General features: G+C 34.0%; 1 protein-coding gene across 9 annotated transcripts in view; it reads left to right on the top strand.

The window, feature by feature from the left end:
- Positions 1 to 27,725, top strand: part of LOC137633312 (mucin-2-like) — a 74,283-nt gene that overhangs the window by 18,039 nt on the left and 28,519 nt on the right. For 4 of the 9 annotated variants that reach the window (XM_068365538.1, XM_068365537.1, XM_068365536.1 and 1 more), the window contains exons 6-12: positions 17,053 to 17,181; positions 20,045 to 20,173; positions 22,834 to 22,962; positions 23,483 to 23,611; positions 25,345 to 25,605; positions 26,041 to 26,694; positions 27,486 to 27,554. In XM_068365538.1, coding sequence (XP_068221639.1) covers positions 17,053 to 17,181; positions 20,045 to 20,173; positions 22,834 to 22,962; positions 23,483 to 23,611; positions 25,345 to 25,605; positions 26,041 to 26,694; positions 27,486 to 27,554 — 1,500 coding nt within the window. The remainder of the gene's footprint in view (positions 1 to 17,052; positions 17,182 to 20,044; positions 20,174 to 22,833; positions 22,963 to 23,482; positions 23,612 to 25,344; positions 25,606 to 26,040; positions 26,695 to 27,485; positions 27,555 to 27,725) is intronic. The other 5 variants (XM_068365542.1, XM_068365539.1, XM_068365543.1 and 2 more) reach the window with 3 other exon arrangements.

Raw genomic sequence — 27,725 nt, 5'->3', positions numbered from 1 at the left:
TTCATTCGTCTTTGCATTAACAGTCTTTGCAGGAAGTTATTTCCATGATAAACAACATTAACGTTTCTCCACTTCTATAGGTCTTTGAATCAACATACTTTGCAGCAAGTTATTTCCATGGTAAACATCATTACCATTTCACCATTTCTATTGGGCTCTGCGTTAACATTGTTTCCGGTCGGTTATTTCCCAGCTAATCATCCTTATCATTTCACTTCTTCTATTGGTCTACCTGTTAAAGGTCTTTGCAAAGTCATTTCCTTGCCAAACGTCATTAACATTTCAGTACTTCTATTGGTCTTTATATTAACAATATTTTCAGCAACTTATTTTTGTTGAAAACAACATTAACATTTCACCACTTCTATATGTCTTTGTATTAATAATTTTTGCAGCAATTCATTTCCCTGCTAAACATCATTAACATTTCACCAATTCTATTGGGCATTTTATTAGCAGTCTTTGCAGTAAGTTACTTTCCTACTAAACTTCATTCACGTTTCACCACTTCTCTGGTCTTTGTATTAACAGTCTTCGCGGTAAGTTATTTTCCTGCTGAACAACATTAACGTTCCATCACTTCTTTTGGTCTTTGTATTAACAGACTTTGCAATAAGATATTTTCGTTCTAAATATTATTAACATTTCACCATTTCTATTGCACTTTCTATAAACAGTCTTTGCAGCAAGTTATTTCCCTGCTGAATCATAAACATTTCACCACTTCTATTGGTATTTGTATTAACAGTCTTTGTAACAATTTATTTCCATGCTAAACAACATTAACGTTTCACCATTACTATTGGCCTTTGTATTAACAGCCTTTACAGCAAGTTACTTCCAAGATAAAGAAACATTAAAGTTTCACCACTTTGTCTTAAGAGCTTTTATGATGAATAAAATGTTGCCTTTTATGTGAAGCTGGGCAATTTTCTGGGAATATAATTAGTTACTTGGTAACAAAATCCCTACTTGTTAATCTAGAATCAAGTTCTCACAAACTTTGCAAAACGTTTAATGCTTTACTTAGCATCATAAACACTTCCATTATGATTTGAGACATTCACTATTCACAGTTTTTACATTTTGCAAAAAGTTTACAATTTACTCGCTAATTTTGGTCATTCTCTAGTATTTGTGATATATTATTGAAAAAAAGATATAATAATAATGTAAAAGATAATATCTATTGTATTTTAGCAAGTACTGAAAACTCTTAATTACATTGAATATCGAGATAGAAGTATGTAGAATGAAATTGTTTTCTACAAATCAAAAGTATAGAATTTTTAAAACCATTTACTCATTTCTCATTGAATTCTTGCATTTTGTACCTGCGTTTAGAAAGTTGCACACCAAGGAAAGGATGCAAAGACAATGGTGGCGTCTGCATTCCGAACACAGAAACTTGCAATGGCCGAGTAAGGAACAATGGTTGCAAGCCCAAAGGAAGCTGTCAGTGTTGTGTTCAAAGTAATAGAAAATTTGTTGTTTGTATTAACAATCTTTGCAGCGAGGCTTTTCCCTGCTTTTACATCAACGTTTCACCGCTTCTACTGGTCTTTGTATTAAGTCTTTGCAGAAAGTTATCTCCCTGCTATAAATCTTTAACGTTTCACCATTTCTATGGGTTTTTATATTTACAGTCTTTACAGCAAGTTATCTCTATGCTAAAAAACATTAACGTTGCACAACTTCCATTAGTTTTTGTATTAACAATCTTTGCAGCAAGTTTTTTCCTTGCTTTTTCATTGTTTCACTTCTATTGGTATCGGTATTATCAGTCTTTTTAGAAAGTCAATCCCCTGCTAAACAACATTAATGTTTCACCAGTTCTATTGGTCTTTGTATTAACAGTCTTTGCAGCAAGTAGTCTCCATACTAAAAACATTAGCATTTCACCACTTCTATTGGTCTTTCTATTAACAGTTTTTGCAGCAATGTTGTTGTGGAAGACGCGGTGACATCACTGATTGGTAAACGCCAGACTAGGGCTAAAGTCCCGCTCAAACTCGTAAATTCCTTTGGTCGCTACAACCTTACTAGCCATGTGAACTAAGGATGGGGGTTTGGAGAGCCTATAGATCTATCTGCTAAGTCATCAGCAGTCATTGTTTGGTTCTCCTTAGGGAGGCTTGGGTGCTGATCATATGTAAATATGGTCAGTCTCTAGAACATTTGATAGGGAGATGTCAATGACCCTTGCCTCTCCTATTCCTGAACGGCCTTTAACCCTTCAAAACACAGTAACATTTCACGACCTCTATTGGTCTTTGTATTAAAACAGTCTTTGCAGCAAGTTATTTTCCTTCTAAAGAACATTAAAATTTCACCATTTCCAGTCGTCTTTGCATTAACAGTCTTTGCAGGAAGTTATTTCCATGATAAACAACATTAACGTTTCTCCACTTCTATTGGTTTTTGTGTTAACAATCATTGCAGCAAGTCATTTCCATGCCAAACAACATTAACGCCTCTCCACTTCTATAGGTCTTTGAATCAACATACTTTGCAGCAAGTTATTTCCATGGTAAACATCATTACCATTTCACCATTTCTATTGGGCTCTGCGTTAACATTGTTTCCGGTCGGTTATTTCCCAGCTAATCATCCTTATCATTTCACCTCTTCTATTGGTCTACCTGTTAAAGGTCTTTGCAAAGTCATTTCCTTGCCAAACGTCATTAACATTTCAGTACTTCTATTGGTCTTTATATTAACAATATTTTCAGCAACTTATTTTTGTTGAAAACAACATTAACATTTCACCACCTCTATATGTCTTTGTATTAATAATTTTTGCAGCAATTCATTTCCCTGCTAAACATCATTAACATTTCACCAATTCTATTGGGCTTTTTATTAGCAGTCTTTGCAGTAAGTTACTTTCCTACTAAACTTCATTCACGTTTCACCACTTCTCTGGTCTTTGTATTAACAGTCTTCGCGGTAAGTTATTTTCCTGCTGAACAACATTAACGTTCCACCACTTCTTTTGGTCTTTGTATTAACAGACTTTGCAATAAGATATTTTCGTTCTAAATATTATTAACATTTCACCATTTCTATTGGACTTTCTATAAACAGTCTTTGCAGCAAGTTATTTCCCAACTGAAAATCATGAACATTTCACCACTTCTATTGGCCTTTGTATTAACAGCCTTTACAGCAAGTTACTTCCAAGATAAAGAAACATTAACGTTTCACCACTTTGTCTTAAGAGCTTTTATGATGAATAAAATGTTGCCATTTATGTGAAGCTGGGCAATTTTCTGGGAATATAATTAGTTACTTGGTAACAAAATCCCTTTCTTGTTAATCTAGAACCAAGTTCTCACAAACTTTGCAAAACGTTTAATGCTTTACTTAGCATCATAAACACTTCCATTATGATTTGAGACATTCACTATTCACAGTTTTTACATTTTGCAAAATGTTTACAATTTACTCGCTAATTTTGGTCATTTTCTAGTATTTGTGATATATTATTGAAAAAAGATATAATAATAATGTAAAAGATAATATCTATTGTATTTTAGCAAGTACTGAAAACTCTTAATTACATTGAATATCGAGATAGAAGTATGTAGAATGAAATTATTTTACATGAATCAAAAGAATAGAATTTTTAAAACCATTTACTCATTTCTCATTGAATTCTTGCATTTTGTACCTGCGTTTAGAAAGTTGTACACCAAGGAAAGGATGCAAAGACAATGGTGGCGTCTGCATTCCGAACACAGAAACTTGCAATGGCCGAGTAAGGAACAATGGTTGCAAGCCCAAAGGAAGCTGTCAGTGTTGTGTTCAAAGTAATAGAAAATTTGTTGTTTGTATTAACAATCTTTGCAGCGAGGCTTTTCCCTGCTTTTACATCAACGTTTCACCGCTTCTACTGGTCTTTGTATTAACAGTCTTTGCAGAAAATTATCTCCCTGCTATAAATCTTTAATGTTTCACCATTTCTATGGGTTTTTCTATTAACAGTCTTTACAGCAAGTTATCTCTATGCTAAACAACATTAACGTTGCACAACTTCCACTAGTTTTTGTATTAACAATCTTTGCAGCAAGTTTTTTCCTTGCTTTTTCATTGTTTAACTTCTATTGGTATCGGTATCATCAGTCTTTTTAGAAAGTTAATCCCCTGCTAAACAACATTAACGTTTCACCAGTTCTATTGGTCTTTAAATTAACAGACTTTGCAACAAGTTATTTCTCAGCATTTTCAGCATCGTTTCACCGCTTCTTTTGGTCTTTGTATTAACAGTCTATTCAGCTAAGTACTTCCCTGCTAAACAATATCAATGTTTCACAACTTCTATTGGCATTTGTATTAAAAGTATTTGTAGGGTGTTATTTCCATACTAAACAACATCTATGTTCCACCGCTTCTATTGATCTTTTTATTAACAGTCTTTGCGGTAAGTTATTTCCCTGGTAAAAAACATTGACGTTTCAGCACATCTATTGGTTTTCGTGTTAACAATCATAGCAGCAAGTCATTTCCATGCCAAACAACATTAACGCCTCTCCACTTCTATAGGTCTTTGAATCAACATACTTTGCAACATGTTATTTCCATGGTAAACATCATTACCATTTCACCATTTCTATTGGGCTCTGCGTTAACATTGTTTCCGGTCAGTTATTTCCCAGCTAATCATCCTTATCATTTCACTTCTTCTATTGGTCTACCTGTTAAAGGTCTTTGCAAAGAGTCATTTCCTTGCCAAACGTCATTAATATTTCAGTACTTCTATTGGTCTTTATATTAACAATATTTTCAGCAACTTATTTTTGTTGAAAACAACATTAACATTTCACCACTTCTATATGTCTTTGTATTAATAATTTTTGCAGCAATTCATTTCCCTGCTAAACATCATTAACATTTCACCAATTCTATTGGGCTTTTTATTAGCAGTCTTTGCAGAAAATTACTTTCCTACTAAACTTCATTCACGTTTCACCACTTCTCTGATCTTTGTATTAACAGTCTTCGCGGTAAATTATTTTCCTGTTGAACAACATTAACGTTCCACCACTTCTTTTGGTCTTTGTATTAACAGTCTTTGCAATGAGATATTTTCGTTCTAAATATTATTAACATTTCACCATTTCTATTGCACTTTCTATAAACAGTCTTTGCAGCAAGTTATTTCCCTGCTGAATCATAAACATTTCACCACTTCTATTGGTATTTGTATTAACAGTCTTTGCAACAATTTATTTCCATGCTATACAACATTAACGTTTCACCATTACTATTGGCCTTTGTATTAACAGCCTTTACAGCAAGTTACTTCCAAGATAAAGAAACATTAAAGTTTCACCACTTTGTCTTAAGAGCTTTTATGATGAATAAAATGTTGCCTTTTATGTGAAGCTGGGCAATTTTCTGGGAATATAATTAGCTACTTGGTAACAAAATCCCTACTTGTTAATCTAGAACCAAGTTCTCACAAACTTTGCAAAACGTTTAATGCTTTACTTAGCATCATAAAAACTTCCATTATGATCTGAGACATTCACTATTCACAGTTTTTACATTTTGCAAAATGTTTACAATTTACTTGCTAATTTTGGTCATTCTCTAGTATTTGTGATATATTATTGAAAAAAAGATATAATGATAATGTAAAAGATAATATCTATTGTATTTTAGCAAGTACTGAAAACTCTTAATTACATTGAATATCGAGATATAAGTATGTAGAATGAAATTGTTTTCTACAAATCAAAAGTATAGAATTTTTAAAACCATTTACTCATTTCTCATTGAATTCTTGCATTTTGTACCTGCGTTTAGAAAGTTGTACACCAAGGAAAGGATGCAAAGACAATGGTGGCGTCTGCATTCCGAACACAGAAACTTGCAATGGCCGAGTAAGGAACAATGGTTGCAAGCCCAAAGGAAGCTGTCAGTGTTGTGTTCAAAGTAATAGAAAATTTGTTGTTTGTATTAACAATCTTTGCAGCGAGGCTTTTCCTGCTTTTAAATCAACGTTTCACCGCTTCTACTGGTCTCTGTATTAACAGTCTTTGCAGAAAGTTATCTCCCTGCTGTAAATCTTTAACGTTTCACCATTTCTATGGGTTTTTGTATTTACAGTCTTTACAGCAAGTTATCTCCATGCTAAACAACATTAACGTTGCACAACTTCCATTAGTTTTTGTATTAACAATCTTTGCAGCAAGTTTTTTCCTTGCTTTTTCATTGTTTCACTTCTATTGGTATCGGTATTATCAGTCTTTTTAGAAAGTCAATCCCTTGCTAAACAATATTAACGTTTCACCAGTTCTATTGGTCTTTGTATTAACAGTCTTTGCAGCAAGTAGTCTCCATACTAAAAACATTAGCATTTCACCACTTCTATTGGTCTTTCTATTAACAGTTTTTGCAGCAATGTTGTTGTGGAAGACGCGGTGACATCACTGATTGGTAAACGCCAGACTAGGGCTAAAGTCCCGCTCAAACTCGTAAATTCCTTTGGTCGCTACAACCTTACTAGCCATGTGAACTAAGGATGGGGGTTTGGAGAGCCTATAGAGCTATCTGCTAAGGCATCAGCAGTCATTGCTTGGTTCTCCTTAGGGAGGCTTGGGTGCTGATCATATGTAAATATAGTCAGTCTCTAGAACATTTAATAGGGAGATGTCAATAACCCTTGCCTCTCCCATTCCTGAACGGCCTTTAACCCTTCAAAACACATTAACATTTCACGACCTCTATTGGTCTTTGTATTAACAGTCTTTGCAGCAAGTTATTTTCTTTCTGAAGAACATTAAAATTTTACCATTTCCATTCGTCTTTGCATTAACAGTCTTTGCAGGAAGTTATTTCCATGCTAAACAACATTAACGTTTCTCCACTTCTATTGGTCTTTGAATCAACATACTTTGCAGCAAGTTATTTCCATGGTAAGCATCATTACCATTTCACCATTTCTATTGGGCTCTGCGTTAACATTGTTTCCGGTCGGTTATTTCCCAGCTAATCATCATTATCATTTTACCTCTTCTATTATTCTACCTGTTAAAGGTCTTTGCAAAGAGTTATTTCCTTGCCAAATGTCATTAAAATTTCAGTACTTCTATTGGTCTTTATATTAACAATATTTTCAGCAACTTATTTTTGTTGAAAACAACATTAAAATTTCACCACTTCTATATGTCTTCATATTAACAGTTTTTGCAGCAATTCATTTCCCTGCTAAACATCATTAACATTTCACCAATTCTATTGGGCTTTTTACTAGCAGTCTTTGCAGTAAGTTACTTTCCTACTAAACTTCATTCACGTTTCACCACTTCTCTGGTCTTTGTATTAACAGTCTTCGCGGTAAGTTATTTTCCTGCTGAACAACATTAACGTTCCATCACTTCTTTTGGTCTTTGTATTAACAGTCTTTGCAATAAGATATTTTCGTTCTAAATATTATTAACATTTCACCATTTCTATTGCACTTTCTATAAACAGTCTTTGCAGCAAGTTATTTCCCTGCTGAATCATAAACATTTCACCACTTCTATTGGTATTTGTATTAACATTCTGTGCAACAATTTATTTCCATGCTAAACAACATTAACGTTTCACCATTACTATTGGCCTTTGTATTAACAGCCTTTACAGCAAGTTACTTCCAAGATAAAGAAACATTAAAGTTTCACCACTTTATCTTAAGAGCTTTTATGATGAATAAAATGTTGCCTTTTATGTGAAGCTGGGCAATTTTCTGGGAATATAATTAGCTACTTGGTAACAAAATCCCTACTTGTTAATCTAGAACCAAGTTCTCACAAACTTTGCAAAACGTTTAATGCTTTACTTAGCATCATAAACACTTCCATTATGATTTGAGACATTCACTATTCACAGTTTTTACATTTTGCAAAAAGTTTACAATTTACTCGCTAATTTTGGTCATTCTCTAGTATTTGTGATATATTATTGAAAAAAAGATATAATAATAATGTAAAAGATAATATCTATTGTATTTTAGCAAGTACTGAAAACTCTTAATTACATTGAATATCGAGATAGAAGTATGTAGAATGAAATTGTTTTCTACAAATCAAAAGTATAGAATTTTTAAAACCATTTACTCATTTCTCATTGAATTCTTGCATTTTGTACCTGCGTTTAGAAAGTTGTACACCAAGGAAAGGATGCAAAGACAATGGTGGCGTCTGCATTCCGAACACAGAAACTTGCAATGGCCGAGTAAGGAACAATGGTTGCAAGCCCAAAGGAAGCTGTCAGTGTTGTGTTCAAAGTAATAGAAAATTTGTTGTTTGTATTAATAGTCTTTGCAGCGAGGCTTTTCCCTGCTTTTACATCAACGTTTCACCGCTTCTACTGGTCTTTGTATTAACAGTCTTTGCAGAAAGTTATCTCCCTGCTATAAATCTTTAACATTTCACCATTTCTATGAGTTTTTGTATTAACAGTCTTTACAGCAAGTTATCTCTATGCTAAACAACATTAACGTTGCACAACTTCCATTAGTTTTTATATTAACAATCTTTGCAGCAAGTTTTTTCCTTGCTTTTTCATCGTTTCGCTTCTATTGGTATCGGTATTATCAGTCTTTTTAGAAAGTTAATCCCCTGCTAAACAACATTAACGTTTCACCAGTTCTATTGGTCTTTGTATTAACAGTCTTTGCAGCAAGTAGTCTCCATACTAAAAACATTAGCATTTCACCACTTCTATTGGTCTTTCTATTAACAGTTTTTGCAGCAATGTTGTTGTGGAAGACGCGGTGACATCACTGATTGGTAAACGCCAGACTAGGGCTAAAGTCCCGCTCAAACTCGTAAATTCCTTTGGTCGCTACAACCTTACTAGCCATGTGAACTAAGGATGGGGGTTTGGAGAGCCTATAGATCTATCTGCTAAGTCATCAGCAGTCATTGTTTGGTTCTCCTTAGGGAGGCTTGGGTGCTGATCATATGTCTCTAGAACATTTGATAGGGAGATGTCAATGACCCTTGCCTCTCCCATTCCTGAACACGGCCTTTAACCCTTCAAAACACATTAACATTTCACGACCTTTATTGGTCTTTGTATTACCTGTCTTTGCAGCAAGTTATTTTCCTTCTAAAGAACATTAAAATTTTACCATTTCCATTCGTCTTTGCATTAACAGTCTTTGCAGGAAGTTATTTCCATGATAAACAACATTAACGTTTCTCCACTTCTATTGGTCTTTAAATTAACAGACTTTGCAACAAGTTATTTCTTAGCATTTTCAGCATCGTTTCACCGCTTCTTTTGGTCTTTGTATTAACAGTCTATTCAGCTAGGTACTTCCCTGCTAAACAATATAAATGTTTCACGACTTCTATTGGCATTCGTATAAAAAGTATTTGTAGGGTGTTATTTCCATACTAAACAACATTTATGTTTCACCGCTTCTATTGATCTCTGTATTAACAGCCTTTGCGGCAAGTTGTTTCCCTGCTAAAAAACATTGACGTTTCACCACATCTATTGGTTTTCGTGTTAACAATCATTGCAGCAAGTCATTTCCATGCCAAACAACATTAACGCCTGTACACTTCTATTGGTCTTTGAAATAACATACTTTGCAGCATGTTGTTTCCATGACATAATCATTACCTTTTCACCATTTCTATTGGGCTCTGCGTTAACATTGTTTCCGGTCGGTTATTTCCCAGCTAATCATCCTTATCATTTCACTTCTTCTATTGGTCTACCTGTTAAAGGTCTTTGCAAAGTCATTTCCTTGCCAAACGTCATTAACATTTCAGTACTTCTATTGGTCTTTATATTAACAATATTTTCAGAAACTTATTTTTGTTGAAAACAACATTAACATTTCACCACTTCTATATGTCTTTGTATTAATAATTTTTGCAGCAATTCATTTCCCTGCTAAACATCATTAACATTTCACCAATTCTATTGGGCTTTTTATTAGCAGTCTTTGCAGTAAGTTACTTTCCTACTAAACTTCATTCACGTTTCACCACTTCTCTGGTCTTCGTATTAACAGTCTTCGCGGTAAGTTATTTTCCTGCTGAACAACATTAACGTTCCATCACTTCTTTTGGTCTTTGTATTAACAGTCTTTGCAATAAGATATTTTTGTTCTAAATATTATTAACATTTCACCATTTCTATTGGACCTTCTATAAACAGTCTTTGCAGCAAGTTATTTCCCTGCTGAATCATAAACATTTCACCACTTCTATTGGTATTTGTATTAACATTCTTTGCAACAATTTATTTCCATGCTAAACAACATTAACGTTTCACCATTACTATTGGCCTTTGTATTAACAGCCTTTACAGCAAGTTACTTCCAAGATAAAGAGACATTAACGTTTCACCACTTTGTCTTAAGAGCTTTTATGATGAATAAAATGTTGCCTTTTATGTGAAGCTGGGCAATTTTCTGGGAATATGATTAGTTACTTGGTAACAAAATCCCTTTCTTGTTAATCTAGACCCAAGTTCTCACAAACTTTGCAAAACGTTTAATGCTTTACTTAGCATCATAAACACTTCCATTATGATTTGAGACATTCACTATTCACAGTTTTTACATTTTGCAAAATGTTTACAATTTACTCGCTAATTTTGGTCATTCTCTAGTATTTGTGATATATTATTGAAAAAAGATATAATAATAATGTAAAAGATAATATCTATTGTATTTTAGCAAGTACTGAAAACTCTTAATTACATTGAATATCGAGATAGAAGTATGTAGAATGAAATTATTTTATATAAATCAAAAGTATAGAATTTTCAAAACCATTTACTCATTTCTCATTGAATTCTTGCATTTTGTACCTGCGTTTAGAAAGTTGTACACCAAGGAAAGGATGCACAGACAATGGTGGCGTCTGCATTCCGAACACAGAAACTTGCAATGGCCGAGTAAGGAACAATGGTTGCAAGCCCAAAGGAAGCTGTCAGTGTTGTGTTCAAAGTAATAGAAAATTTGTTGTTTGTATTAACAGTCTTTGCAGCGAGGCTTTTCCCTGCTTTTACATCAACGTTTCACCGCTTCTACTGGTCTTTGTATTAACAGTCTTTGCAGAAAATTATCTCCCTGCTATAAATCTTTAACGTTTCACCATTTCTATGGGTTTTTGTATTAACAGTCTTTACAGCAAGTTATCTCCATGCTAAACAACATTAACCTTGCACAACTTCCATTAGTTTTTGTATTAACAATCTTTGCAGCAAGTTTTTTCCTTGCTTTTTCATTGTTTCACTTCTATTGGTATCGGTATTATCAGTCTTTTTAGAAAGTTAATCCCCTGCTAAACAACATTAACGTTTCACCAGTTCTATTGGTCTTTAAATTAACAGACTTTGCAACAAGTTATTTCTCAGCATTTTCAGCATCGTTTCACCGCTTCTTTTGGTCTTTGTATTAACAGTCTATTCAGCTAGTTACTTCCCTGCTAAACAATAATAGAGTAATAGAGAATAGAGAATTAGTTTGTTGTATTTGTATTACCCTGCTTTTCCATCAACGTTTAATTTCTCCTATTGGTGTTTATATTACCAGTCTTTGAAGAAGGTTATTTCCCTGCTAAACAACTTTAACGTTTCTCCATTTCTATTGGTTTTTTGTATTAACAGTCTTTACAACAAGTTATTTACATGCTAAATAACATTAACGTTGCACCACTTCTATTGGTCTTTCTATTAATCGTCTTTGCAACAAGTTTTTTCCTTGCGTTATTCACCGTTTCACTTCCACTATTGGTCTTTTTATTAATAGTCTTTGCAGAAAGTTATTCACCTTCTAAACAACATTAACGTTTCACCACTTCTAGTGGTGTTTACATTCACAGTGTTTGCAGCAATTAATTTCCATGCAAAAAACTTTAGCGTTTCTCCACTTCTATTGTTCTTTGTATTAACAGTGTTTGCAGCAAGTTATCACCCTACTAAACATCATTAACGTTCAAGCACTTCTATTGGGCTTTATATTAACAGTCTTTTCAGTAAATGTTTTACCTGCTGAACTTCATTCACGTTTCAACACTTCTTTTAGTCTTTGTATTAAGAGTCTTTGCAACAAGTTATTTCTCTTCTAAATATCTTGAACTTTTCACCACTTCTATTGATCGTTGTATTAACAGTCTTTGCAGCAAGTTATTTGCCTGCAGAATATTATTAACGTTTCACCAAATCTATTGGGCTTTATATTAACAGTTTTTTTGCAGCAATTTATTTCAATGTTAAAAAACTTTAATGTTTCACCAATTCTATTGCTCTTTGTATCAACAATTTTTGTAGCAAGTTATTTGCCTGCTATACAATATTGATGTTTCACCACATCTATTGGTCTTCGTAATAACTATATTTGCAGCGTGTTATTTCCATCCCAAAAAACATTAACGTTTCTCCACTTCTATTGGAGTTTGAATTAACATTCTTTGCAGCAAGGTATTTCCCTGCTAAACATCATTACTGTTTCACCACTTCTATTGGGCTCTGCGTTAACATTGTTTCCAGTAAGTTATTTCCCTGCTAAAGATCATTATTGTTTCACCTCTTGTATTGGTCTTTATTTCCCTGCTAAAGGTAATTAACATTTCACCACTTCTATTGGTCTTTGCATTAACAGTATTTGAAGCAACTTATTTCTGTGTTAAACAACATAAACATTTTACCACTTTTCTTTGTCTCTGTATTAACAGTTTTGCAGCAATTCATTTCCCTGCTAAACATCATTGACGTTTCACCAATTCTATTGGGCTTTGTATTAGCAGTCTTTGCAGTAAGTTATTTCCCACCTAATCTTCATTCACGTTTCACCACTTCTATTGGTCTTTGTATTAACAGTCTTCTTGCTACGTTATTTCCCTGCTAGACATCATTAACGTTTCACCACTTCTATTGGTCTTAGTATTAACAGTCTTTGCAGCATTTTATTTCCATGCAAAACAACATTAACGTTTCAGCATTACTATAGGTCTTTGTATTAATAGCCTTTACAGCAAGTTATTTCCATGACCAAAAAATATCAAAGTTTCACCATCTCTATTAGTCTTTGTATTAGCAGTTCTTGCAGCAATTCGTTTCCCTGCTAAACATCATTAATGTTTCACCAATTCTATTAGGCTTTGTATTATCAGTCTTTGCAGTAAGTTATTTCCCTGCTATACTTCATTCACATCGCACCACTTCTATTGGTCTTGGTATCAACAGTCTTCGTGGTAAGTTATTTCCCTGCTAAACATCATTACCGTTTCACCACTGCTATTAGTCTTTGTATTAACAGTTTTTGTGACGAATAACATGTTGCCTTTTAAGTGAAGCTGGGCAACTTTTGTGGGAATTTAATAAGTTAGTTGGTACCACAATCACTTGCTAATTCAGACCCCAAGCTTTCACAAACTTCACAAAACGCTTCATGTTTTACTTAGCATCATAAACCCTTCCAATATAATTTGACACATTCACTATTCAAAGTTATTACATTTTGCAAAATGTTTACATTTACTCGCTAATTTTGGTTATTCTCTAATATTTGTGAAATATCATAAGCTGTCCTTGATAATATTAATCTAGTCTTCAAGATAAAGAATTTCGTTCATAATTTGGCCCTTCCTGTCAATCATGTCATTCTGTTTTGCTATGTTTTATACTTAGTTGTTAGGAAACTCTTTGTATTTTTTCAATATAATTCTAAAAGAAAATATAATAATAATGTATAAGATAATTATATATATTTTAGCAGGTAGTGAGAACTCTTAATTGCATTGATTATCGAGATAGAAGTACATAGAATGAAATTATTTTCTACAAATCAAAAGTATAGAATTTTTAAAACCATTTAATCATTTCTCATTGAAATCTTGCATTTTGTACCTGCGTTTAGAAAGTTGTACACCAAGGAAAGGATGCAAAGACAATGGTGGCGTCTGCATTCCGAACACAGAAACTTGCAATGGCCGAGTAAGGAAGAATGGTTGCAAGCCCAAAGGAAGCTGTCAGTGTTGTGTTCAAAGTAATAGAAAATATGTTGTTTGTATTAACAGCCTTTACAGCAAGGTTTTTTCCTGCTTTTTCACCGACGTTTAACCGCTTCTACTGGTCTTTGTATTAACAGTCTTTGCAGAAAGTTATCTCCCTGCTATAAATCTTTAACGTTTCACCATTTCAATGGGTTTTTGTATTAACAGTCTTTACAGCAAGTTACTTTCATGATAAACTACATTAACTTTGCACCACTTTTATTGGTCTTAGTATTAACAGTCTTTGCAGCAAGTTTTTTCCTTGCTTTTTCACGGTTTCACTTTTTCCATTGGTCTTTGTATTAACAGTCTTTGCAGCAAGTAGTTTCCATGCTAAAAACATTAACGTTTCACCACTTTTATTGGTCTTTCTATTAACAGTTTTTGCAGCAAGGTTGTGGGGGCGGATGCGGTAACATCACTGATTGATGAACGCCATACTAGGATTCAAGTCCTGCTCAAACTCGTTATTTCCTTTAGTCGCTGAAACCTCACCTTCCATGTGAGCTAAGGATGGGGGTTTGGGGGGAGCCTATAGGTCTATCTGCTAAGTCTCTAGCAGCCATTACCTGGATCTCCTTGGTCCTATCTTGGGTGGAAAAGGGCTTGGGCGCTGATCATATGCATGTATGGTCAGTCTCTAAACCATTTGATAGGGAGATGTCAGTGACCCTTGCCTCTCCCGTTCATGAACGGCCTTTAAACCTTCAAACATTAAAATTTCAACACCTCTATTTTCCTTCCAAAGAACATTAAAGTTCCACTTCTTCTATTGGTCTTTGCATTAACAGTCTTTGCAGCAAGTTATTTCCATGCTAAACAACATTAAAGTTTCACAACTACATTTGGTCTTTGTATAAACAGTCTTTGCAACAAGTTATTTCCCTGCTAAACAATATTAACATTTTATCACTTCTATGGGTTGTTTGTAATATCAGTCTTTACACTTCCTTATTTCCATGTTAAACAACATAAACGTTTCACCGCTACTATTGGTCTTTGTATTAACAGTGTTTGCAGCAAGTTATTTCCCTACTAAACATCATTAACATTCCACCACTTCTATTGGCCTTTATATTAACAGTCTTTGCAGTAATTTTTTACCTTCTAACCTTCATTCACATTCCACCACTTCTATTGGTCTTTGTATTAATTTTTTACTGGAAATTATTTCCATGCTAAACAACATTAACGTTTCAACACTTCTATCGGTTTTGTATTAACAGTCTTTGCAGAAACTTATTTCCAAATTAAGCATCCTTAACGTTTCACCAAACCTATTAGTCTTTGTATTAACAGTCTTTGCAGCAATTTATTTCCTTTCTAAATATCAATACATTTTTCAACACTTCTATTAGTCCTTATATTAACAGTCTTTGCAGTAAGTTATTTGGCTGCTGAATATCATTAATGCTTCAGCAAGTTATTTCCATGCTAAACAACATTAAGGTTTCACCACTTCCGTTGGTCTTTGTATTAAAAGTCATTGCAGCAAGTTATTTCCCTGCTGAACATTATGAAAGTTTCACCACTTCTGTAGGGCTTTGTATTAACAGTCTTTTCGGCATGTTATTTCCATATTAAACAACATTAGGGTTTCACCACTTCTATTGGTCTTTGCATCAAGTTATTTCCTTGGTAAACATCATCAACATTTCACCACTTATATTGGTCTTTGCATTAACATTCTTGGAAGCAAGTTATTTCCATGCTAAACAACATTAATAGTTCACCACTTCTATTGGTCTTTGTATCAACATTCTTGGAAGCAAGTTATTTTCATGCTGAACAATATTAATGTTTCACCACTTTTATTAGTCTTGTTGTTAACAGTCTTTGAAGCAAGTTATTTCCAACCTAAACATCATTACCGTTGCTCTCTGTATTAACAATTTTTGCTGCAAGTTATTTCCATGCTTAAAAACATTGACGTTTCACTACTTCTATTGGTCATTGAATTAACATTCTTTGCAGCAAGTTATTTCCCTGCTAAATATCATTACCATTTCACCACCTCTATTGGGCTCTGCATTAACATTGTTTCCAGTAAGTTATTTCCCTGCTAAACATCATTATTGTTTCACCTCTTCTATTGGTCTTCGTGTTAAGAGTCTGTGCAAAGCGTCATTTACCTGCTAAACGTCATTAACATTTCACCACTTCTATTGGTTTTTGTATTAACAGTTCTTGCAGCAATTCGTTTCCCTGCTAAACATCATTAATGTTTCACCAATTCTATTAGGCTTTGTATTAGCAGTCTTTGCAGTAAGTTATTTCCCTGCTATACTTCATTCACACCGCACCACTTCTATTGGTCTTGGTATTAACAGTCTTTGTGGTAAGTTATTTCCCTACTAAACATCATTAACGTTTCACCATTGCTATTAGTCTTTGTATTAACAGTTTTTGTGACGAATAACATATTGCCTTTTATGTGAAGCTGTGCAACTTTTGTGGGAATATAATTAGTTACTTGGTACCACAATCACTTTCTTACTAATTCACACCCCCGTTCTCACAAACTTTGCAAAACGTTTAATGCTTTACTTAGTATCATGAACACTTTTAATGTAATTTGAGACATTTTCTATTCAGGGTTATTTTTATTTTGCAAAATTTTTACTATTTGCATAGTATCACATATCCTTACTCGCTAATTCTGGTCATTCTATAATGAGTATATTTGTGAAATATCATAAACTGTCCTTGATAATAATAATCTAGTCTGCAAGATAAAGAATTTCGTTCATAATTTAGGCCTTCATGTCAATCATGTCATTATGTTTTGTTATGTTTTATCCTTAATTATTAGGAAACTTTTTATATTTTTTCAATATTATTCTAAGAGAAAATATAATAATAATGTAAAAGATGATTATCTATAACATTTTACCAGGTAGTGAGAACTCTTAATTGCATTTAATGTCAGGATAGAAGTATATAGAATGAAATTGTTTTCTACAAATCAAAAGTATAGAATTTTTAAAACCATTTACTCATTTCTCATTGAATTCTTGCATTTTGTACCTGCGTTTAGAAAGTTGTACACCAAGGAAAGGATGCACAGACAATGGTGGCGTCTGCATTCCGAACACAGAAATTTGCGATGGCCGAGTGAGGAAGAATGGTTGCAAGCCCAAAGGAAGCTGTCAGTGTTGTGTTCCAAGTAATAGAACATTTGTTGTTTGTATCAACAGCCTTTACAGCAAGGTTTTTTCCTGCTTTTTCACCGACGTTTCACCGCTTCTACTGGTCTTTGTATTAACAGTCTTTGCAGAAAGTTATCTCCCTGCTATAAATCTTCAACGTTTCACCATTTCTATGGGTTTTTGTATTAACAGTCTCTACAGCAAGTTATTGCCATGATAAACAATATTAACGTTGCACCACTTCTATTGGTCTTTGCAGCGACTTTTTTCCTTGCTTTTTCACCGTTTCACTTTTTCTATTGGTCTTTTTATTAAGTCTTTTTAGAAAGTTATTCCCCTGCTAAACAACATTAACGTTTCACCACTCCTATTGGTTTCTTTATTAACAGCCTTTACAGCAAGTTATTTCCTATTCTAAACAACATTAAAGTTGCACCACTTCTATTGGTCTTTCTATTATTCGTCTTTGCAACAAGTAGTTTCCATACTAAAAACATTAACGTTTCATCCCTTCATTGGTCTTTGCATTAACATTTTTTGCAGCAAGGTTGTGGTGGCAGATGCGGTAACATCATTGACTGGTAAAAGCCAGACTGGGGTTCACATCCAGCTCAAACTCGTTAGTTCCTTTGGTCGTTGCAACATCACCATCCATGTGAGCTAAGGATGGGGGTTTGGGGGATCCTATAGGTCTATCTGCTGAATCATCAGCAGCCCTTGCCTGGCCTTGGGCAGCTAGGGTGGAGAGGGGGCTTTGGCGCTGATCATATGTATATATGGTCAGTTTTCAGAGCATTATCGTACTTGATAGGGCAATGCCACTGTCCCTTGCCTCTCCTGTTCATGAGCGGCCTTTAAACCTTCAAAATACTTTAAAATTTAACCACTTCTTTTGGTCTTTGCAGCAAGTTATTTCCATACTAAAAAACATAAACGTTTCATCTATTCTATTGGTAATTGTATTACCAGTCTTTGCAGCGATTTATTTCCATGCTAAACAATATTAACGTTTCACCACTTCTGTTGGTCTTAGTATCAACAGTTTATGCAGCAAGTTATTACCCTCCTAAACATCATTAACGTTTCACCACTTCTGTTGGTCTTAGTATCAACAGTCTATGCAGCAAGTTATTACCCTCCTAAACATCATTAACGTTTCACCACTTCTGTTGGTCTTAGTATCAACAGTCTATGCAGCAAGTTATTACCCTCCTAAACATCATTAACGTTTCACCACTTCTGTTGGTCTTGGTATCAACAGTCTATGCAGCAAGTTATTACCCTCCTAAACATCATTAACGTTTCACCAATCTTATTGTTATTTGTATTAACAGTCTTTACAGCAGGTTGTTTCCATACTAAACAACATCAACGTTTCACTACTTCTATTGGTCTGTCAATGAAGAGTCTTTGCATCAAGTTATTTCCCTGCTAAACATTATTGACATTTCACCACTTCTATTGGTGTTTGCAATAACAGTTTTTGCAACAAGTTAATTCCATGCTAAACCATAGTAACGGTTCACCATTTCTATTGGTCTTTGTATTAAAAGTTTTTGGAGAAATTTATTTCCCCACTGAACATCGTTAACGTTTCATCGCTTGTATTGGGCTTTGCATTAACAGTCTTTGCAGCAGGTAATTTTCATGTTAAACAACATTAATGTTTCACCACTTCTATTGGTCTTTTAGTAACAGTCTTTGCAGCAACTTATTTCCATACTAAATTTAATTCACGTTTCACCAATTCTATTGGTCTTTGTATTAACATTCTTTGCAGAAGGTTATTTCCCTGCTAGAGATAATTAACGTTTCATCATTTCTATAGGACTTTGTATTAAGTCTTTGCAGCAATTTATTTTCTTACTAAACAACATTAATGTTTCACCATTTCTATTAGCCTTTGTATTAAAAGCATTTGCAGCACGTTATTTCCATGCTAAACAACAGCAACATTTCACCACTTTTATTGGGCTTCGTATTAACAGTCTTTGCACCAAGTTATTTCCATACTAAACAACATTAAAGTTTCACTAATTCTATTAGACTTTGTATTAAAAGCTTTTGAAGCAAGTTATTTCCATTTTAAACAAAATTAACGTTTCACCACTTTTATTGGGCTTTTCATTAACAGTCTTTGCAACAAGTTATTTCCCTCCTGAAAATCATTAACGTTTCACCACTGCTATGGGGCTTTGTATTAACAGTCTTTGCAGCAAGAAATATCCATGCTAAACATCATTAACGTTTCACCACTTGTATTGGGCTTTGTATTAACACACATTGCAGCAAGTTATTTCCATGCAAAACAACAATAATGTTTCACCAATTTTTTTGTTTTTTGTATTAACAGTTTTTGTGACGAGTAACAAGCTGCCTTTTGTGTGAAGCTGGGCAACTTTTGTGGGAAGATAATTTTTTACTTGGTAACACAACCTCTTCCCTGCTAATTAAGATCCACATTTTCGCTAAATTTGCATAACGTTTGATGTTTTACTTAGCATCATAAACACTTCCAATATGATTTGAGACATTCACTGTCTACAGTTATTACATTTAGCAAAATGTTTACTATTTACTATCTAATTTATGTCATTCTGTAATGAGAATATTTATGAAATATCATAAGCTGTCCTTGATAATATCAATTTAGTCTTCAAGGTAAAGTATATCGTTGCTAATTTGTCCCTTCAGGTCAATCATGTCATTCTATTTTGTTATGTTTGATCCTTCATTACTAGGAACCTTTATGTATTTTTTTATAGTATTCTAATACAAATAATAACAATGATGTAAAAGATAATTATATTTTACCAGGTAGTGAGAATTATCAATTGTATTGATTGTCTAAACAAAAGTATATTTTGTACCTGTGTTTAGAAAGTTGTAGGCCAAGGAAAGGTTGCACAGACAACGGTGGCGTCTGCATTCCGAACACAGAAACTTGCAATGGCCGAGTAAGGGAGAATGGTTGCAAGCCCAAAGGAAGCTGTCAGTGTTGTGTTGAAAGTAATACTGAATTTGTTGTTTGTATTAACAGTCTTTGCAGCAATTTGTTTACCTGCTTTTTAATCAACTTTCACCGCTTGTTTGCATTAACAGTCTTTGCAGTAAGTTATTTCATTGCTAAACATCATTAACATTGCACCACTTCTAATGGGCTTTGTAATAACAGTCTTTGCAGCAAGCTTTTTCCATGCTAAACAACATTAACGTTTCACCACTTCTATTGGTCTTTGTTGATCGTTTCACCACTTCTATTGGTCTTTGTATCAACGCTCTTTGAAGTAAGTCATTTCTCTGCTAAACATCATTAACATTTCACCACTTCTATTGGGCTTTATATTAACAGTGTTTAAATTTAGTTATTTCCATGTTAAACATCATTAACATTTCACCATTTCTATTGTTTTTTTGTATTAACAGTCTTTGCAGAAAGTTATTTCCCTGCTAAACATCGTTAACATTTCCCAATTTCTATTGGTCTCAATATTCACAGTCTTTGTATCAAGTTACTTCCTTGCTAAAAATCATTAACATTTCAGCTCTTCTATTGGTCTTTGTATTAACAGTCTTTGCAGAAAGTTATTTCCATGATAAACAACATTAACATTTCCCCACTTCTATTGGTCTTTGTATTAACAGTCTTTGCAGCAAGTCATTTCCCTGATAACAGCATTAACGTTGACAACTTCTATTGGTTTTTGTATTAAAAGTCTTTGCAGCAAGTTATTTACATGCTAAATAACATTGACATTTCACCACATCTATTGCTCGTAGTATTAACAGTCTTTGCAGCAAGTTATTTCCTTTCTAAAAATCATTAGCATTTCACCACTTTTAGTGGTATTAGTATCACAATTTGTCCAGCATTTTATTTCCCTGCTAAAAATCGTTACCGTTCAACCACTTCTATTGGTCTTTGTATTAACAGTCTTTGAAACAAGTTATTTCCCTGTTAACATCAATAACATATCACCACTTCTATTGATTTTTGTATTAACAGTCTTTGCAGCAAGTTATTTCCCTGTTAAATATCATTAACATTTCACCACTTGTAGTAACAGACTTTGCTGCATGTAATTTCCCTGATTTTATATCAAAGTTCCACCACTTTATTGGGCTTTGTATTAACAGTCTTTGAAACAAGTTATTCCTCTCCTGAACATCATTAACATTTCATCACTTCTAATGGTCTTTGTATTAACAGTCTTTGCAGTAAGTTATTTCCATGCTAAACATCATTAACGTTTCACATCTTCTGTTGGTCTTTGAATTAACAGTGTTTGGAGCAAGTTATTTCCATACTAAACAATATTAAAGTTTCACCACTTCTATTGGTCTTCGTATTACTAGTCTTTGCAGCAGGTTATTTCCCTGCTAAGCATGACTAAAGTTTCATGATTTCTATTGTTCTTAGCATTGACAGTCTTTTCAGCAAGTTTCACCACTTCTATGGGTTTTTGTATTACTAGTCTTTGTAGCGAGTTATTTCCCTGCTATACATCATTAAGGTTCCACACCTTCTATTGGTTTTTGTATTACCATTTTTTACAGCAAGTTATTTCCCTGCTAAGCATCATTAACGTTTCACCTATTTTATTGATCTCTGTATTAACAGCCTTTGCAGCAAGTTATTTCCCTTCTAAACATCATTAATGTTTCAAAACTTCTATTGGTCTTTTTATCAACAATCAGCAGTAAGTTATTTCTGTGCTAAACATCACTAACGTTTCTCCAATTCTATTGGACTTTGTATTAACAGTCTTTTCAGCTAGTAATTTCCATACTAAACATCATTAACGTTGCACCACTTCTATCGGCCTTTGTATTAACAGTCTTTGCAGCAACCTATTTCCGTGCACAATATCTTTAACATTTCACCACTTCTTTTGGGAATTATATTAATATTCTTTGAAGTAAGTTATTTCCTTGCCAAACATCATTGCGTTTCACCACTTCTATTGGGCTTTGTATCAACAGTCTTTGCAGCAATTTATTTCCATGCTAAATATCATTAACGTTGCTTCACTTCTATTGGTCTTTGTATTAATATTTTTTACAGCTAGTTTTTTTCCTTTCTAAACATCAATAACGTTTCACCCCTTCTATTGGTCTTTGTATTAGCAGTCATTGCAGCAAGTTATTTCCTGCTAAACATCTTTAACGCTTCACCACTTCTATCTTGTGTCCTACTGTGATTTTGGAGGGACGAGTCAAGTTATTTGCTTATTAACATTAGCACGTCCATGTCGATTACAATCATTCTGCATTGAAATTTATTCCAGAAATCTAATTCCTTACCTAGTAAATTGTTCCTTACTAAGAAGAGATGTTTCCTTAATGAACATCATTAATGTTTTATGGCCAATTTAGCCCTAATTATCATTCTGATGGTATAATTGTTTTACCGTTTATCTTATGTTTTAATTTTATAAGTTAATTCCTTGTTTAATGTAATTATTATTCCATTGGTAGTTCAGGTCCTGCTATATTAACAGTGATTAATAACATAAATTTCAACCTTTTTTAGAGGCTATTTCTTTGCATAATATAAAATGGGAATCCTTGATATACAGTAGATTAGGTATAGCTATGAATTCGGACGATATAATATATAATAATCATCTACATATTTATGATTGTATTTTTTCTTAATCTTTTATTAGAAAGTTGTAATCAAAAGAAAAGCTGCACAAACAATGGTGGTGTCTGCATTCCGGACACAGAAACTTGCAATGGCCGAGTAAGGGAGAAAGGTTGCGGTACCAAAGGAAACTGTCAGTGTTGTATAGAAAGTAAGAGTAAATTTGGTCTTTGTATTAACAGTCTTTGCTAAACATCATTAACATTTCACCACTTTTATTAGTGTTTCTATTAACAGTTTTTGCAGTACGTTATGTTCAATTGTTGTCATTCTATTCTTTATCTATAATTTCGTGCAATTAAAGAATCAGATGAGAAGATCCATTGCAAATTTAGTTTTTTATATATATATATATATATATATATATATATATATATATATATATATATATATATTTGATAAAATCTATAACTTTAAAAAAAAACTACGAACTTATTGATCTAATTAAAAACTTGGTACCCTTTATTTTTAGGTTTCTCTTGATTTACCATTAATTTTGAGGCCTAGATGCAAGGGTATAGATTTCCAGAAAGATACGCCACTTAAAATTCAATTTGTACCTTTAATTGAATTTCTTCCTAATTATTTTTCTATAGCATTATAAGAGATGTAATTTCTTTATTGCAATAATCTTGTCCTTTTTTATTGAATTTCTTAATCTTGTTTTTTAGAAAGTTGTGAGGCAAGGAAAGGTTGCACAGATAATGGTGGCGTCTGCATTTCGAACACAGAAACTTGCAATGGCAAAGTAAGGAAGAATGGTTGCAAAAACAACGAAAACTGCCAGTGTTGTATTGAAAGTAAGAGTGAATCTGGTCTTTGTAATAACATTCTTTGTAGGAAGTAATTTCCTTGCTAAACTTCATTAACGTCTCACCACTTCTATTGGTCTTTGTATTAACTGTCTTTGCAGCAACTTATTTCCCTACTAAACACCATTAACGTTTCACCACTTCTATTGGTCTTTGTATTAACAGTCTTTACAGCAACTTGTTTCCCTGCTAAATTCATCAATGTTTCACCACTTGTATTGGTCTTTGTATTAACAGTCTTTGCAGTAAGTTATTTCCATGCTAAATATCATTAACATTTCACCACTTCTATTGGTCTTTGTATCAATCGTCTTTGCAGCAAGTTAATTCCCTGCTGAACATCTTTAACGTTTCACCACTTCTAGTGGTCTTTGTATTAACAGCCTTTGCAGTAAGTTATTTCCCTGCTAAACAACATTAACGTTTCACAACTTCTATTAGTCTTTGTATTAAGTTTTTGTAGCAAGTTATTTCCCTGCTAACCATCATTAACGTTTCACCGATCGTATTGGTCTTTATATTAACAGTCTTTGCAGCAGTTCATTTCCCTGCTAAATATCATTAACATTTCACCACTTCTATTGGTATTTGTATTAACAGTTTTTTCCAGCAAGTTATTTCTCTGTTAAACATCATTGACATTTCACCACGAGTTGGGTTATTTGCTTACTAGCAATAGCACTTCAATGTTGAATGGAGCAGTGCAGCGTTTAAATTTATTACAAAAAGCCAATTTATTACCTAGTATCGCGAATCGTTCCTTACTAAGAAGAGATGTTTCCTTACTCAGAATCATTAAGTTTTATTGACATTTTAGCACTTACTATAATTCTGATGGTGTAATTTTTTTTCTCATTCAAATCTGTAGGTTAATCCCTTAACTTATATTACTGACGGTCTATTGGTAGTTTAGGTCTTGCTATTCCAACAGACCCCATGATAAGCTGACTCCTTGCTTAGTTTCAATACCTTTTTATTGTGGTGTTGGACCTTTTATGCCGTCAAAGCTCACGTTGATCATGATCATAAACACTTTCCTTACAATATCAGTTTTTATTGGTTGAGAATCTTTACCATGAGTGGATTCTCCAGTTAATTACGAATATATCTTTTTGGTCTCTTTTTCTGTTTTGAAAATCTTGGCAAAATGTCGATTACTTTCTTTTAGTTTCATCAACAATAAGGTGCTGATTAACTTGTCTTGGTAACTAGTTTCTTTTTGCATGTAATTAATTTTGGACCACATAGCAGTTATCTAGATATCATTTTAATTCATAGCAATGCTACAATAGCATATAGGTTAATTGAAAATACCTGATAATCATTGAAGAAAAATAATTGTGTAGAGTAATTTTAATCAAGTAAATCTAATTGACAAAATAGACACAAAAATATCGAATGAATGCGATAAAATTAAAGTACGTCCATTTTATGGCAGAGAAAGAAGGACCGAGTTTTCCCCTTATCTGAAGCTTGTCTGAAGTAGGACATAATTTTGGTAGCGACCTTTTCAATCTGTTTAGGGAATTCACAATTGAATCACGGATAGGTATAAGGTAATCTAGTAGATCCCAGGCTTACCTTATGAAATTTATCATTAGTTTAGCAATTCATAAAAATATTTTGAATACTATCTCAGCATAGAATTGTTGTAAATTTCCAAAACTGGCAAATATATTTCAGAGAGAAATCTACGAAGAAACTTTTTTTTTTCTTTACAGAAAAGAATAAATGCAGTGGCAAGGAAAACGATGTTTGTTCGAAATACAAGGGGGAGTGCAGAGCATCTTGCAGTGCTAAAAAGAGAACCATTGAAAATGGATGCAAGGGTAAAAATTGTGTGTGTTGTGCAAAGGCTTGCGAAATCCAGCCTTCATGCCAAGATGCCGATGGATTTTGCGTCAGCAAGAAAAGTGAATGTCCTTCCGGCAATGTGGACGGTAAAGGATGCAAAGGAGCACAGTGCAAATGCTGCCTTCCAGGTATTTGAACTATTAATTGACAAGGTAACGTCCCTGACTGGTGAACGCCAGACTGGGGTTCGAGTCCCGCTCAAACTCGTTAGTTCCTTTAGCGTCTCCAACCTTACCATCCTTATGAGCTAAGGATGAGGAGTTTTGGAGGGGCCTATAGGTCTACTTGCTGAGTCATCAGCAGCCATTGCCTGGCCCTCCCTAGTCATATCTTGAATGGAGAGGGACTTGGGCACTGATCATATATATATATGGTCAGCCTCTAGGGCAATGTCACTGTCCCTTGCCTCTGCCATTCAGGAACAGCCTCTATCCCTTTAATAATTAATAAGTTGCTCTTCTCAAACAATGACTAAATATTTGCCATAAACATTTTGAACTTTTATCTTTGTATGTTCTGCATATATCAAATAACAAAGACATTATTTCTTTGAATATTTTCAGGTGGAAATACAGGATCTCCAACCAATCCTCCTACTATTCCACCGGTGACTGATGGAAAAACTACTACAAATTCTGCAGGTCCCACTCCTAACCCTGTTACTCCAACTATTGGTCCAAACCCTGTTACTCCAACCATTGGTCCTAACCCTGTTACAACTGTTGGTCCAAACCCTGTTACTCCAACCACTGGTCCAAACCCTGTTACTACAACTGTTGGTCCAAACCCTGTTACTCCAACCACTGGTCCAAACCCTGTTACTACAACTGTTGGTCCAAGCCCTGTTACTACAACTGTTGGTCCAAACCCGGTTACTACAACTGTTGGTCCAAGCCCTGTTACTACAACTGTTGGTCCAAACCCGGTTACTACAACTGTTGGTCCAAGCCCGGTTACTACAACTGTTGGTCCAAACCCGGTTACTACAACTGTTGGTCCAAGCCCTGTTACTACAACTGTTGGTCCAAGCCCTGTTACTACAACTGTTGGTCCAAACCCGGTTACTACAACTATTGGTCCAAGCCCTGTTACTACAACTGTTGGTCCAAACCCGGTTACTCCAACTTCAAGTCCAACTCTTGCTTCAACTCCTACCACTACGCCCTCACTTAGTCAATCTACTGCTGAGCCTTCAGTTCCGACCTCATCTTCATCAGGTATGGTATTTTTCCATTTAGTCAGTAGAAATGATAATGTTGATAAGAACAACAACAACAACAACAACAATAGTCAAAATACTAATAATTTTACTAATAATGAATTTGTACAGTGTAGATATTTTCACCATGTAGATAATAAGCCAGAGTACCACCCAAGCGTTAGAGAATTCCATTATTGGAATTTTCAATTCAAACAGTATCATTAGATTTTGGAACAGGAAGCACCAGAGTATGTATGGTGAAGGGTGCAGATGAATGGCATAGTGTGGATAAACAATAGACATATTTCTGATGTATCTGCTGCTGATAGGATTTGGGCTTTTTATTCAACCTCTAAAGATAAGAAAACTATTTGGCAAAATCAAATACAACTTACCCACAGACAGGAAAAAGATAGAGATGATAAAATGCCATGAGGATAAAGGTGAAAAAAAAAAAACCAGTGAAATCTTAGGCAATAGAAAAATCGCAACAGGGTTCATAAAGATGTTTATGAAAAGTATGTCAAAAAACATGACGACATTTAAAACTACATTAACTTGAGAAATTGCATTTATGAACTCGGACTTGATGTCGGTAAAAATCGTCAGAATGGGTTATGCGTTTGAGTGAATGTGATATTAAGGTTAAAGTTGATGGTTGTGATTTAAGTTTATAATTTCAAAGAAATTTCCCAAAAAATGACACGAAAGTAAATCAAAATGAAATAATTGATGCTGATATTTTTCTTGATTTATCTTTTACATTATGAATATCCAGTGCATACGTTACATAAATCACTTCTGCAGGAACAAGTGGAGGCACTATGAGTTCTAGTTCAGGACCTTCAACTTCAAGTGGAATCACTTTGAGTTCTGGTACAGTATTTTAAACCTTGGGTGAGAGTACCACACGTAATAGAGCAAGCACCCCATAGGTTCTACAGTATCCCTGGCACTGTTAAAGCTACCACAATAGACAGAGCACCTAAGCGGGGTTTACATGATCGAACGGTTCGTCGAACCCGGTTCACGAACCTGCTTGTCAAA

The sequence above is a fragment of the Palaemon carinicauda genome, chromosome 42 (genome assembly GCF_036898095.1).
Source record: "Palaemon carinicauda isolate YSFRI2023 chromosome 42, ASM3689809v2, whole genome shotgun sequence".
In the NCBI taxonomy this organism is placed as follows: domain Eukaryota; kingdom Metazoa; phylum Arthropoda; class Malacostraca; order Decapoda; family Palaemonidae; genus Palaemon; species Palaemon carinicauda.
The sequence above is the reverse complement of the archived record's forward strand: the minus strand, read 5'-3'. Positions and strand labels throughout refer to the sequence as shown.